Source organism: Chrysemys picta, chromosome 2 (assembly GCF_011386835.1).
Source record: "Chrysemys picta bellii isolate R12L10 chromosome 2, ASM1138683v2, whole genome shotgun sequence".
Lineage (NCBI taxonomy): Eukaryota > Metazoa > Chordata > Testudines > Emydidae > Chrysemys > Chrysemys picta.
In genome coordinates, this window is record NC_088792.1 from 922013 (window position 1) to 936819 (window position 14807).

A 14807-nucleotide genomic window follows, 5' to 3' on the forward strand; every position below is an offset into this window, starting at 1 on the left:
CCCCCTTTCGGGGTCGGCTCCCAGGAGAGCTTGGGCCAGTTCCTCGGGGCAGGCCCAGTGGAAGGCGCGCAGAAGATCTGGGACACGGACTTGTTCTTCCCCCAAATGCTCCTCTGGGCCATATCCCTCCCAGTCTTCCCCGGCCTCGGCGGGAGCACTGGGTCTGCTGGAGCACGCTGCCCTCTGGGCCCGGGGCAGTTAATGGTGGCGGGAGAGGAGCTGGAGGCATGGTGAAAAGGGTTCGGGAGGGAGATGTACAACACGGGGAAAAGCTACTCCGGGATTGCAAATGGCCCCAGGTCTTTGGGGTCCAGTTTCATGGGCAGCCAGACCTGGTCCCCTGCCCCAAGGGCAGGGATCGGCTGCCGGCGTCCGTTGGCCTGGCGCTTGTGCTCTCTCATAGCCGCTTCTAACCGGTGAGTTCCCGGTGGCCGCGTGCACTGCACTCAGCAATGGTGGGCGCTGGGGAGCCGAGGGGATTTGGGGGGGATGCTGAGGGTGGAACCCGGACTTCGGGAAGAACGGGCTCCGCTGGGTCGCAGCGGGGGGGCTGTTGTGGGTGAATTGAGGGGCAGCCAGTCACCCTGCTGGTAATTTAGGAACCAGCGTGGGGCCTGATCCGGGACCTGACTGCGCCTGCCCGTCGGTACGAGGGTGCGGAGCAGGCGAGGTGCCAGGTTGGATGCCCGGGAGGTGCAGAAATTCCTACCAAAAGCGGGAAGCAAACGGGCAGCCCCGGTCAGATCCAGGAAGGTGGAAGTCCTTGTCTTTGAAGAGACAGGCTGCGTCCTGGGTGATGGGGGCCGCGACACGGGATAAATGCACCGCGCTGGGGTGCACCCTTGGGAGGGAGGCTGCGCCATGAGGAAGTCCATCGACACGCTAGGCTGAAGGAGACCCAGCGCTCTCCCATGGGGGATTTGGGCCAGGTCAGAGGTCACAGGCATGGATGTAGGGTGTTACCAAAGCATGACAGGCCGGCCACCGGGAACGCCGCGACACCAGCGCCTGGGCTGTGAAGCGACCGGAGCGACCTGCCAGAGGAGCATCGTAGCAGACTTGCAGCCTGGGTCGGCCAGTGGGTACGTACACGTGCCCATCCACACACCAGCAGGGAGCAAAAGCCACAGACCCAGGGGCTAAGGGCAGCAGGCCAGGCATGCCCAGGGGGTGACCAGAGTGTGGGGCTTGACTCAACCCATGCTGAAGAGTCTCCGGTGCCCTGAAGGGTAATGACCTAAGGGGGTGGTCTAGTGGGTGAGGGTGCCAGGAGTGACCCATCAGCGGTTCCCACCAGAGCCGGGGGATTCTTACCCATGGCCGGGAGCCCGGGGGCCTTAGTCACAGTCGGGTCCATAAAATTACCAAAGGTCCGCAAGTTTTCTCAGAACACTGTGTGTGTGCCTCAGTTTCCCCTGTGTTACTCAAGTGTCCAGGTGGTGGGATCGGGGTGTGTGATCCTGCAGAGATCCCTAGAGGACAGGTGTGAGTACCACCGGCACAGAGAATGGCTGACAGCCCCCTTCTCCGCAAGGTGTTGGGAACAGAGATCAGGTGATCTGTTTGCCTGGGAAAGGGGCAAAGGACCGAGGAGGGGCTACAGGGGGTCGGAGGCTGGGCTTGTGGAAGCTGGTTGGGACTCGGGGAGGGGAGGCTCAGGGGCACCAGGCCCTGGCCCATGGCCCGGGGGGGGGAGTGGGGGACTGGCCGATGGCCCGGGGAGGGAGTGGGGGACTGGCCGATGGCCTGGGGGAGTGGGGGACTGGCCGATGGCCTGGGGGGAGTGGGGGAGTGGGCGGCTGGCCGATGGCCTGGGGGGAGTGGGGGACTGGCTGATGGCCTGGGGGGAGTGGGGGAGTGGGGGACTGGCCCATGGCCCGGGGGGGGGGGGAGTGGGGGACTGGCCGATGGCGGGGGGGAGTGGGCGGCTGGCCGATGGCCCGGGGCGAGTGAGCTGCTGGCCAGAAAACAAGGGCCACGCCAATTGCCCGGACGTTTGGCACCCATGGCCCGGCCCCTCCGCAGGAGGCCAGCCAGGTGTGACCAGCGGGAGGACAAGGGCTGACGAGGAGGCAGGTGACCACGTTCATGGGGAACAAGGACAAAGGGCTGAGGAGGGGCTGGTGGGTGTTAAGTGGGGGCTGCTGGAACCAGAAGCGCCTGGCCTGGGCCCAGGGCGGGGTCCTGCAGCGCTGGGCTCTGGACCGACCCACCTGGACTTGGCTGTAACTTTCTGTTCTCTGTGGTAACTACAGACTGTCTGCGCTGGGTCCAGACGCCCACCGACCCCCGGCTCTCCCACGCTGGCCGAGCGTCACTGCAGTCAGGAACTGGGGGGGCAGGACTCCCTCTGGGGGTGCGGCCTCCCGCAGGCGTCTGGCTCCAGGAGGCCCTGAAGGGAGCTCACGGCGAGGAGCAGGCGGGCTGAAGGCTCCGAGGGTGGGTCCCAGGAGGCGGGGGGCGGGGGGTTCCCATTAGTGAAAGAGGGAGCCCCTGAGGGGGCTGAGACACAGGGGTTCTCCCAGGGACGGTTCCGGAGTTGGGCGAGAGCACCGGGCCTAGGGATCTGTGACACCCCTGCACCCCATAGCCCAGTGGTCCCCAGACTGTGGGGTGCACCCCTCTGGGGGGCATGGAGGAACGTATGGGGGGTGCACAGCAGGGCCCAGGCCAGCCCCCATGGGGGTCGGGGGGCAGGAGGGAGCCCCACCCAGCCCAGCTCCGGCGCTGGCCCCAGCTCCACTCCGCCCCCCAGCCCAGCCGCACCATTAGTCCCAGCACCTCCCCCATCCCCAGTTCTGTCCCCAGCTCTGCCGTCAGCCCAAGTTCCACTGCTGAGCCACCTGCAGCAATGGGGGGGGGGACCAGATTCCATTACTGGTAAGTGGGGGATGATGAGAAAAGTTTGGGTACCACAGCCAGAGCCAGACGCCCCTGCACCCCACAACCAGAGACCCCCCATAGCCAGAACAACGCTCCACAGCCAGAGACCCTCACACACCCCATAGCCAGAGAAACTTCCCCCATAGCGACTCCCCCCCGCACACTGCATTGGCAGACCCCCCCTGCTCCCACCCAAATCCAGCCACTCCTCTTTACCCCATGGCCAGAGAGACCCCTGCCCCCGTGGGGTACAGACCCCCCCATGCCTTGGGGTGTTGGCAATGAGTTGTGGCCCCTTTCCCCCAGGAGGCACTAGCCTGAATCTGGCCCCTCAGACCCTGCAGCCGGCTGGCAGCCGGGCTTGGACTCCTGGGGGTGGCAGGCACATTTTCAAGAGCTTGGGCAGGGGAAGCTCCCCCGCGGGATCCAGAGGGCCCAGGTTCATGCCCTGCTGCCCCCGGGGTGTAACTGAGGCCACTGGGGTAACTGGGAATTGTTTGTAATAGCTGTATGCAGCCTTGGCCTGCCTCAGTTTCCCTCAGGGCATGGCATTGCTGCCCAATGGGCTGACACTCCTGGGAGAGCGCAGGGGTGGGGTGGGGGGCCACGGTGCTGTCTGGGGATGGACAAAGTCACTACAGAACCGGTCCAAATCTACAGAGGGGCCCGCAGGGCAAGGAGATGCCAAGGCCTGACCGACCCCCACCGAGCAGCGGGCCGCCCAGCAGGACTTGGTTACGGAGCTGGCAGCCCAGGGCTGGTGGCTGGGGAAGGGGCTCTTTGGAGGGACTCCGGCGCCTGGGGCGGGGAGACAAAGGGGACAACAGCGAGTGAACTCTGGGGCCGGGGCGGGCGCCACTTGGCTAGCCTTCTGGGGTCCTCCACGGCCACCCCGGCACTGCGTAAAATGGGCTGCCTGGCCAGGGACAGGGCCCCCTTCCCCAGGAAGCCCTGCCTTGGCCAGGGCAGGTGCAGGCCAGTGGGGTGAGCGGTGCCGGCTGGGGGGAGCTGGCTCAGCACTGCACCGGCCCCGGGACTGGCTCTGGGGCAGCTCGGGGGGTTAACAGGAATGCCCAAGCTGGGTAAAGGCCTGGTGCATCCTGGGGGAGGGAAGGGTCCATACACCCACCCACACACACCCCGTCTGGGACACCCCGAAATGGCAACTGGGCCCTGGGTTGGAACCTTTCACCCCAGTGCCCTGGGTAGGGGTGTGATGGGCGCAGCAGGCCCATGTGGGTACCGCGGCACCCAACCCACACCAGGGACGCTGTCCTGGCAACTAGGCTGCACAGGTAAGGGAGGGGAGGCATCGCCATGGCAACGGCTGCACTGAAAGAGGGGAGCCATTGCCATGGTAACAAGGGATCCATCTAAGGAAGGGGGAGAGGGGGCCATGGCGACGTGTGGGCGGGGAGCCGCCTCCATGACCAGCCGTGTCCAGTCTCCGTTGAATGCTCCTTGCAGGCCCCACGGGGCTCGGGGGAGCGGGGGTCATGCCTGCTATTGTGGGGTTGGCCCCACAGGCTCCCTGTGCTGGGGGGGACCCCAGCTGCAGTGAGAGCTGAGCACAGGGTGGGCACTGCCAGGCGGTGCTGTGAGCTTGGGGCTGCCCCTTCAGGCCAGGGTCATATGGGGCAGGGAAGTGTCGCAGGACTCCCTCATCGCCCCCTCCATGGGCCTGTCCCCTCTCCAGCCTCCCACGCCCTTCTCGTCCCTGATCTGCCTGCTCCCCATCCCCCAAGCTGCCAGGCCGGCCCGGCCCAGCGGGGCCAGGCCCAGCAGCTCCAAGGGACGCCACGCAGACGGAGACACCCCAAGCCCATAGCGGAGACTGGCCCAGTGCTGCCGCAGGCAGCCCGGCTGGATGCCCCCCGGGGTCTCTGGAAAGTCTCGTTATCCACTGCAACGTCCAACACTCTGACCATACCTGAGTGCTTGGCCTGAGCGAGACCCTGTGGCAGGGAGTTCCACCGGCTCAGTGTGGGTGGGGACAGAGGGATCCCTCCCCCAGCCTGGAGCGTGCGGCCTGCCTGCCCTGCGTGGGAGATGGAGAGTCTGCACCCAGCGCCCCGCTGCCCTGCGTCCTCGGCCCCGTGCGAAGGTCCCGGTCTGTCGCCCAGCTAGGGCAGGGGCCACCCTAGGCCTCAACCACTCTCAACGCCTGGTGTGACGAAGTAGGGGAGTTTCTTGTTTTTCCGTGTTTTTCCAATGGTTGCATGCGGAGGGAGTGGGACTCAGTGTCCCTGGGTGTTACTGGTTTAAAGAGGTGAGGGGAGAGGGAGTTTGTTGTTACAAGGGACCGGAGAGGGAACTTGGGACCCCAGCCAATGGCCTGGAGGACGGATACCCCAGCGACCGGTGACCTGATGACCATGAGGCCCAGCTCAGGAGTCGCAGCCGGTTCTGGCCAGTGGGAGGACAATGGGCTTGTGCCGAACTGGGACTGTTCTTAATGTGGTCTTTGAATGCTGAGTGGGGAGTGTTGGCCTGGGAAGGTGACAGGGGTTTGGCTGGGACGGTCTGCATTGGGGGATGGGAGACTGGCCTTGAGGGATGATACCTGAGCATGTAACATGAGAACCCAGGAGGGGGCTGGAGCCAGGTGACACCTCTGCCCAGGAAATGGGGGGGAGGCTCAGTGAGAGACGCTGGAGAGAGTTAGGGTTTTGGAGCTGGCTGGTGAAATGGAGGAGGGCCCAGACGGGGCTCTGCGCCACCCCACCTCCGGGGCTGTGGTGTCCTTGGGGCCCCTAGATGGACCAAACTGAGGGGGGTCCTGTTGTCTGTACCTGCAAGGCCTGTCTTGAGCCGTGTTCCTGTCGTCTAAATAAACCTTCTGCTTTACTGGCTGGCTGAGAGTCATGGTGAATCACAGGAAGCCGGGGGTGCAGGGCCTTGTGTCCCCCCACACTCCTGGACAGGGCTGCGAAGAGAGGACCCTGGTGACCTGACCAGCCGGTTCCAGCCAGAGGGGGCGGAGAGGAGAGGAGGCCCAGGTTTACGACCCTGTTTCCCTGGAGAGAAGACAATGGACAGAGGCGGGGCCTGGGGCCGGGGATCTCAGATGCCCAGCGGGGAAGCAGGGGGGCTCGGGGCTGGAGAGGGGGAGCAGGCAGAGCCCCCCTGGATGCAGAGAGACTGGGATGTGCTGGGCTGAGGGAGGCCAGGCCTGAGGCCCGGAGAGTTTCCTGTGCTGGGTTCAACGCTCAATAACCCTCCTGTGTTACGCTGGCTGAGAGTCACTCCGGTCTAGAGAACAGGGGGCATCAACCCCTTTGGGGGGTGGAGGCCCCGGGGGCCCAGAGCGAGGGGACTCCCTGAGGGGGCCCACGGCAGAGACAGACGTGCTAAGGCTCAGAGAGGTGCAGCTCCAGGAGGTGGAGGGGCCTGACCCCGAGAGAGAGTGGACCCGCAAGAAGGGCTGTTGTACTGAAGGGGACCACACGGGGCCATGGAGTGGGCACGACCTGTGAGTCCGTGACACCTGGCTCCATCCGCAGCTCTGCTCACCCCATTCCACAACAGCTCAGTCCCGAGTCTCCCGCGGTCCCTCAGTCGCTGCAGCCCACGCACCTGCCCTGCCCCACAGCGCCCCCTGCTGGGAGAGGCGGGAGCTGAAGTATCTGGGAGCTCCCCCCAACCAGGGCTCCTGCCCTGCCCCAAACACTGTCTGCCCCACCCTGTTCTTAAAGGAGCAGCACCCAGCAAACAACAGGCCAAGGCCGGGCGCCTGCAGCAGGCCCTGGCATAGCTAGTACAGGGCCCAGCTCCGCCCAGCCTGGGGCATCAGCAGGGTCTGCACCCACGCGCCGGCGTCTGCTCCCGAGGGCAGGCCCCAGCCCCTGTGCGGAGCAGCCTGGTCAGGGAGCCACAACGCACAGACCTGCGCACACACTGCCCCATGTCAGACGTGCACACATGGCCCCTGCATCACACACGGCCCGTGTTTTACACAAGTGTGCACACATGGCTCCCGTGTCACACACGGCCCGTGCTTTACACAAGTGTGCACACATGGCTCCCGTGTCACACACGGCCCGCGCTTTACACAAGTGTGCACACATGGCTCCCGTGTCACACACGGCCCGCGCTTTACACAAGCGTGTGACAGCAGCGACAATGCTGGCAGCGGGATTCTTGGTTTCTGCTCCTGGCACTAGGGTCTGAGCAAGGTCCTGTGGGTGCGAACGACGCACTGAGCTCCCCCCCGTTCGGGCCGCCTGCAGGAACTGAGGCCACGGCGAGCCAGCACCGCCTGTCCCACCCGGGCTGGAGGTCAGGGTGCGCTCCGCCCAGCACCGAGTGCCAGGGACGGGCCAGAGGGAGGGCAAGGCGGCGCTCGCTGGCCAGTGAGGCGAGCGGCGTGCGGCCGAGAAGTGGCTTTGCTGGGGGTGCAGCGAGTGTTCCCAAGGGGTCGGGTCCGTGTCACTGCAAACCGCAGCAGTGGTTTCAGCTGGACCCCCTGGGCCAGGCCGGCTGGGGAGCGCACCGCGAGGGGGTGTCTGAGCCACGTGGCCGCGGACCGGCACCGAGCAATGCGGCTGTCAGGGCGCATGGGATATAAACGGGGTCAGAGCGGACAGCGTTGCTCAGCTGGCCGGCTGGACAGCCAGGCCCACGGGCCAGCTGGCGAAACGGGGGGCTCGTAGCCAGGCTGCAGGGCCAGGCCACTGCTTGTGGCGCACGGGCCCGTACTGTGAGGAGGGCTGTAGTGACGCTGGCGCGGCGTCCGGGGCGTCTCCTTTGGGAAACGCCCGGCAGCTTGCGGCCCAGAAAGGTGCTTTGGGGAATTGTCGGCTCAGCCTTAGCTCCAGCCCCGGCTCCCGAATGTCGCGCAGCTCGTGGCACCAGAGACGGCGGGGTGCCCGCGCGCCGGGGTGGGGCCGGCAGCTCCGTGGCTGGCAGGGGCCGGAGACCCACAGCTGCGGGATACCAGAGGCAGAGGGGAGCCTGGCATGTCCGCAGACAGCTGAGCTACGGAACGGAGGAGCCCAGGAGCGGGGCCTGGTCTGGCCGGGCTGCGGGGCGGGTTTTAGCTCCAGAGATGGGGGATGAGCCCGGGGGGCAGCAGCCCAGCCATGGGGGGAGCAGGAATCCCATGCCCAGTACTAGGCACATGGGGGAGGGGTGGATCGTCACCCTGTTCCCTCTCTGATGCCCCGGGAGTACGAGTCCAACGCAGCAGTGCCAACAGCACGACCCCCCCCCCAAGTGAATGACGGACCCAGGCCAGGACCCTCCCCCCGCCCCCCGAGCTGCCCCCTAGGCCTGGAGTCAAACATCCCCCCACCTTGCCCAACGCCCGTGGCAGACCCCCCCCCCAGCGGTCCCCCGAGGCAGAGCCGCGCCCGGGCCTGAGGCAGGCTGTGGCCGGTCCGGTGGGGGCCGCACTCACCGCGGTGAAGTTCTGGGCGGTGCAGTCGGTGCCGCGGAAGCTGCACTGTAGCAGCATCTCGGCCATGTCGTGGCCCGTGCGGTTGTAGAAGTCGGCCATGTCGAAGGGCTTGGCTTTGAAGTTGCGGAAGTTGGCCTTGTCCCGCAGGGCGGCCAGCAGCTGGGGCTCGGCCAGGTGGGGGCTGCGGATCTCGTAGCGGTCGCTGAGCAGGGCCAGCAGCTGGCCCACGTGGTACAGGTCGTTGCGGGTGATGCGGGAGAAGCGGAACTCGTTGAGGTTGCAGATGGTGATGGCGGGGAAGGTCAGGTTGGGCGCGGCCACCTCGTCCAGCTTGGTGACGTGCGGGTAGGAGAAGAAGTAGGTGACGCGCTCCATGCAGACCACCAGCAGCAGCCCCAGCGAGCCCAGGAAGAAGAGGGCCCAGAGCACGCGGCGCAGCGAGAGCGAGCCGTGCCGGAAGATGTGGCTGATGCCGTGCAGGGAGGAGTTGTTGGCGAAGACCTGGAGGCTGGAGAGCCGCTCGGCCCGTGCGCTGCCCTGCGAGCAGGCCCTCATGGTGGCTCCAGTCCCTGTCCCCGGCAGTGCCTCACGCCCCGGCGCCGGGCCGGGCGCCTGGGCTCCCCGCTGCCCACCCTGGCCTGGGCTGCCCGCGGTGCCCGCCCATGCTCAGCTGTCAGGCGGCCGGGTCCCGGGCTCCCCCTGCACCCAGCGCGGCCAGAGCAGGACCCTGCTCCCACCAATCGCAGGCGCTGGCAACCGCAGCCCCGGATCACCACGGCGATGGAATGTGGCCTGGGACCCCGTCGCCGGGCTGCGCCCCCCCTCGCTGGCCACCCGCGCGGCAGCTGCTCAGCAGCCCATTGTGTGCCCGGCTCCGGGGCTGCCGCCGGCGCGATGGCTCCAGCTCCTTAGCAGTCTGCTGCTCCCCCGCCACTGAACATGCTCACACAGCCGCGCGACTCCCCAGCCTGAGCCAGCCCGGCCCCAGCCCGAGCGCACAGCAGCCGGCACGGCCCCCCCGGCACGCCCAGCTGGGCTAAACCCGGCACGGCACCCATCTGTGGGTGGGCGAGAGCCGCAGCCCTGGGAGAGCGGCCTAGGGAGCTAGAAGGGGGGGCTGGGAGCCGGACTCCTGGGTTCTCGCCTGGCTCGGGGGGGCTGGGAGCCGGACTCCTGGGTTCCATTCCTGGCTCTGGGGGGCAGTGGGGTCTGGGGGGTTAGAGCAGGGGGGCTTGGAGCCAGGACTCCTGGGTTCTTGCCTGGCTCTGGGGGGTGGCAGTGGAGTCTGGTGGGTTACAGCAGGGGGCTGGGAACCAGGACTCCTGGGTTCTCACCTGGCTCGGGGGGGGCGTGGGGCAGTGGGGCCTGGTGGGTTACAGCAAGGGGGCTGGGAGCCGGACTCCTGGGTTCTTGCCTGGCTCGGGGGGGCTGGGAGCAAGGACTCCTAGGTTCCATTCCTGGCTCTGGGGGGCAGTGGGATCTGGGGGGTTAGAGCAGGGGGGCTGGGAGCCAGGACTCCTGGGTTCTCGCCTGGCTCTGGGGATTGGCAGTGGGGTCTGGTGGGTTACAGCAGGGGGCTGTGAGCCAGGACTCCTGGGTTCCCTCCTGGCTCTGGGAGGCTGGGAGTAAGGACTCCTGGGTTCCATTCCTGGCTCTGGGGCGCAGTGGGGTCTGGGGGGTTAGAGCAGGGGGGCTGGGAGCCAGGACTCCTGGGTTCTCGCCTGGCTCTGGGGGGTGGCAGTGGAGTCTGGTGGGTTACAGCAGGGGGCTGGGAGCCAGGACACCTGGGTTCCATCTCTGGCCTTGCTGCTCACTCTGTGTGACCTGGGGGGACACACTCTCTCTGACAGGTTCCCAGCAGTAATGCTGCCTGGGCTCAGGGCGGGGGGCCAGATCTCTGCCCCACCCACAGGTACCTCCTCCAGGGCCTTGCCAGGAACACGGCCTCCGGCCAGTGCCCCCAGCTCCCCCGGGCGGAGCTGCCCGCAGACCCAGGAAGGCGAAGGACACCGGGGGAAAGGCACGGGGGGAAGGGCGAAGTGGTGGCAGCAGCTCCTGGCATGCTGACGAGCCTGTGCCCTGGCAGCGGCACCCCCAAGCCACGTCGTCCTGCCCTGAGCTGCAGAGAACCGCCAGTTGGTGCCCCCCTCCAGGGCAGCTGGCACCAGCCCCAGGCCCGACAATGCTTCCCCCTTCCTCTCCGAGCCACCCCTTCACTCAGCAGAGAGACCTGGGAACAAGGCTGGACCCACGGGACCGTGGCCGCCCCACAGGGACCCAGCCCCTCCCTCTCTGGGGCAGCCCACCCCACGGGGACCAGCCCTCCCGCTGCAGGAGGGCACTGCTCTGGGGAAGCTTGCACCGCTGGGGTCCCTGCCTGCTCTGGTGCTCCCCAGGTGACGGGCATGGCCCGGGGCCGGCAGTAGCTGGGTGTGTGAGGCGAGGGCAGGGCCCTCCATGGGTTAAGCCCTCCCCATGGGCCAGGGGGGCTGAGGGCAGCTGGCAGGCGGGGGGCTGGGGCCTACAGACCAGCACCAGGCAATACAATGGGCAGAAAAATGACCATGGAGCCGTAACATGCACCTGTGGGCCCCTCGAGCAGAGGCAGCAGCACCTGCCCCACCCCAAAACCCACCTCCCCTCCAGGAGACCCCCACATCCTGGGCAGGGAGGGGCTGACCCCCGTGCTCAGCTCCAGCACCCTCAAACCAGGGGTCGGGGAGGCAGCGCCTGGGGACCCCCCCCCCAGGACCAGCACTGCACGGAGGGGTGGGGCGCTGCGAGATGGGCCCCAGACCAGCTGGCCTGGCCCATCCCCGCCCCCCCCCCCTCTGCCAGGCCCACCCTGCGGGTCTTGTTCGGGGGCGGTGGGAAGGGCTGACTGCAGAGGCCATATTGCCCCAGAACAGCCCCTCCCCAACGGGGCTCTGGCTTAGGATGCCCCAGCGCTGGGACAGAGCCCTGGACATGGGCTCTGGGCAGGACCTGGCCCTGGCGCAGGGTGGGGGCTGCAGGGCGGCCTGGCCCAGTGATGCTGGGTCCCTGTTCTTTGCCCTGGGGGGCTCGTGGCTCTGGCAGCGCCACTGTGGGGAAGTCCAGTGCGAGGCCCCACAGCCAGCCAACGGGATGGGCAGCTCCCCACACGCCTCCCCTGCAGGGTGTGCTGACTGCTGCCCCCACCTGGACACTGAGAGCTGTATCATTGGCGAGCTCAGCGCCCTGGTGCCAGGGTGGGGGACACAGGCACGGGGGGGGGGGGGGGGGGGGAGGGGAAGGACACAGCACCTCCCCAGCACAGCGCCCCCTGGTGCCAGGGTGGGGGACACAGGCACAGCCGGGGGGGACGGGACACACAGCACCTCCCCAGCACAGCGCCCCCTGGTGCCAGGGTGGGGGAGACAGGCACAGCTGGGGGGGACCGGACACAGCACCTCCCCAGCACAGCGCCCCCTGGTGCCAGGGTGGGGGACACAGGCACAGCCGGGGGGGGGGACCGGACACAGCACCTCCCCAGCACAGCGCCCCCTGGTGCCAGGGTGGGGGACACAGGCACAGCCGGGCACCCTGCCCCCCACCTGCCCGTGTCCAGCCCCTGCTAGCCCAGCCCTGGAGAGTGCCTGGCACTTGGGCTAGTTTCTGCTGATTGTCACCCCGTGAATGGCAGCTGCTGCCAAAGGAGACCCCCCAACTCACTGCACAGGTCCCTGCTGAGTGCCCCCCTCCCCACCCGCTCAGCTGGACGCTGCACCAGCCCCCGGCTGCCTCTGGCCCAGTCGGGCCCCACAGCTCTCAGGCCAGAGCCAGCCTGGCTGAAGGGGAGGGAACGGGAATCCAGGTGGTTACACGATAGCAGGTGCTCTGCCCTGGAGCAGCGAGACCAACACGTGCCAGAGGCTGCAGGGCTCCAGTGCCCCCGGTCTCCACAGTGCCAGCCCCAGTGCGCACAGTACAGAGCCAGCCCGGGGCCTGGCCTCTGCCATCAGGGGCCCGGGGCAGGGCTGTGGGGGAGCTCCCGGCTACTCCAGTCCCAGCCTGGGGCGCTGTGCGGGGCAGGGCAGGGGGCTGGCTGAGGGGGGGAAGCTCCCAGCTACTCCAGTCCTGGCACGGGGCGCTGTGGGGGGCAGGGCAGGGGGCTAGCTGAGGGGGGGAAGCTCCCAGCTACTCCAGTCCCAGTCTGGGGCGCTGTGGGGGGCAGGGCAGGGGGCTGGCTGGGGGGGGGGGGGGAAGCTCCCGGCTACTCCAGTCCCGGCACGGGGCGCTGGGAGGGACAAGGCAGGGGGCTGGCTGTGGGGGGGGGGGAAGCTCCCGGCTACTCCAGTCCCAGCCTGGGGCGCTGTGGGGGGCAGGGCAGGGCCGTGGGGGGAGCTCCCGGCTACTCCAGTCCCGGCACGGGGCGCTGGGGGGGACAAGGCAGGGGGCTGGCTGGGGGGGGAGGGGAGAGCTCCTGGCTACTCGTCCCAGCAGGGAGCACAGTGCAGGGCAGTGGGATACACTCTCATTGCCGTGTCTGTGAGGCTCGTGGTGTGGGGCAGGGGAGCTGTGGCTGCAGAAGGGGCAGTTGCTGGGGCTCTCAGCCCAGCATGGCACCCACACTCCAGTCTCGCAGCGGGAGGGGAAGGTCAGCAGCACCTCTGCAAACCCTGCACTGTGCCTAGCTCTGCCTGGAGCCAACCCCCTCCCAGCCCAGGGTGTAACAGACCTGCCGTGGGGCTGGGGGCACCTTGGGTGTGCAAGGCACAAGCCCAGGCCCGCTGGAGCCAGGTGCAGGGCTCCCCAAGGCCCAGCCTTCTCTCTCCAACAGGCCTGTGCCCTGCCTCTCAGCATGCTGCGGGGGAGCTTGGCAGGCCACTCACCTGCCCCAGGCCTGGGAGCAAAGGGTGCAGGAGTCGATTTTGTCCCAGGTGCCCCTGGGTGCCAACAGGGAGGGGCCCAGAGAGGTGCACAGGCTTACAAGGAGCTCCTGTGTCTGGGGTGCATGTCCTAGTGCACCAGAGACTGGCACGGGAGGGCTCCAGTGACAGCCCGTGTCTCACTAGTCTCCAACCTGTGTGTGAAATGCACGTACAGATCCCACGGGAGGGGTCACAGCTGTACCCAGCAGCCACGCTCGCCAAGCCTGTGGCTGTGGGACGAGAGCCGCCCACCTGTAAATGGAGGAGTCTGGTTGCCGGTGGGTCTCCTTCCCAGGCTGAACCGAATGCCGACGCAGGAGCGTGAAAAGGGCAGAGAAAAGTACCAGGAAGATGTACACAGCTGGGGGGCAGACCACGATTACCAACTTTCTAATCACACAAAACCAAACATCCCTGCCCCACCCACGCCACTCACTCTCCCACACCCCCCTCACTTTCACCAGGCTGGGGCACGGGGTTGGGGTGTGGGAGGGCTCCAGGATGGGGCCAGAAACGAGAGGTTCAGGGCTGGGGTTTGGGGTGCAGGCTTCAGCTGGGGGTGTGGGCTCAGGGATGAGGGGTTTGGGCTGGGGAGGGCTCAGGGGGTTGTGGTGGGGACTCTGGGAGGGAGTTCGGGTGTGGGAAGGGGTTCCAACCTGGGGCAGGGGGTTGTGGTGGGGACTCTGGGAGGGAGTTCGGGTGTGGGAAGGGGTTCCAACCTGGGGCAGGGGGTTGTGGTGGGGACTCTGGGAGGGAGTTCGGGTGCGGGAAGGGGTTCCAACCTGGGGCAGGGGGTTGTGGTGGGGACTCTGGGAGGGAGTTCGGGTGTGGGAAGGGGTTCCAACCTGGGGCAGGGGGTTGTGGTGGGGACTCTGGGAGGGAGTTCGGGTGCGGGAAGGGGTTCCAACCTGGGGCAGGGGGTTGTGGTGGGGACTCTGGGAGGGAGTTCGGGTGTGGGAAGGGGTTCCAACCTGGGGCAGGGGGTTGGGGTGCAGGCTCCACTTACCTCAGGCAGCTCCCAGGCAGCAGCGCAGCGGGGCTATGGCAGGTTTGCCCTGGCTCCGCACTGCTCCCGGTAGCGGACGCTGTCTGGCCCCTAGACCAGGGGTCGGCAACCTCTCAGAAGTGGTGTGCCGAGTCTTCATTTATTCACTCTGATTTAAGGTTTTGTGCGCCCGTCATACCTTTTAATGTTTTTAGAAGGTCTCTTTCTATAAGTCTATAATACATAACTAAACTATTGTTGTATATAAAGTAAATAAGGTTTTTAAAATGTTTAAGATGCTTCATTTAAAATTAAATTAAAATGCAGAGTCCCCCAGACCGGTGGCCAGGACCCAGGCAGTGAGAGTGCCACTGAAAATCAGCTCTCGTGCCGCCTTCAGCACGCGTGCCATAGGTTGCCTACCCCGGTCTAGACGCAGGGGCAGCCAGGTGGGTCTGTGCACTGCCCACACCTCCCTTTGGCCATGGTTGCCGGCCAATGGGAGCTGCGGGGGCAGTGCGGGGGGGCGGGGGCAGTGCACGGAGCTTCCCTGATGGCCCCTCCACCTAGGGGGCGCAGGGACCTGCTGGCTGCTTCCAGGGCGCAGCGCGGTGCCAGGACAGGTAGGGACTGGCCTGCCTTAGCCCTG

At 67.0% G+C, this 14807-nt stretch overlaps 1 protein-coding gene across 2 annotated transcripts in view; it reads right to left on the reverse strand.

Annotated features, from left to right (window-relative positions):
- Positions 1 to 12444, reverse strand: part of ASIC3 (acid sensing ion channel subunit 3) — a 40807-nt gene extending 28363 nt beyond the window's left edge. Inside the window, exon 1 of one of the 2 annotated variants that reach the window (XM_024111717.3) lies at positions 8282 to 12444. In XM_024111717.3, coding sequence (XP_023967485.1) covers positions 8282 to 8836 — 555 coding nt within the window. In that variant the 5' untranslated portion in view covers positions 8837 to 12444. The remainder of the gene's footprint in view (positions 1 to 8281) is intronic. The other variant, XM_005289732.5, reaches the window with a different exon arrangement.
- Positions 12445 to 14807: the final 2363 nt, after the last annotated feature.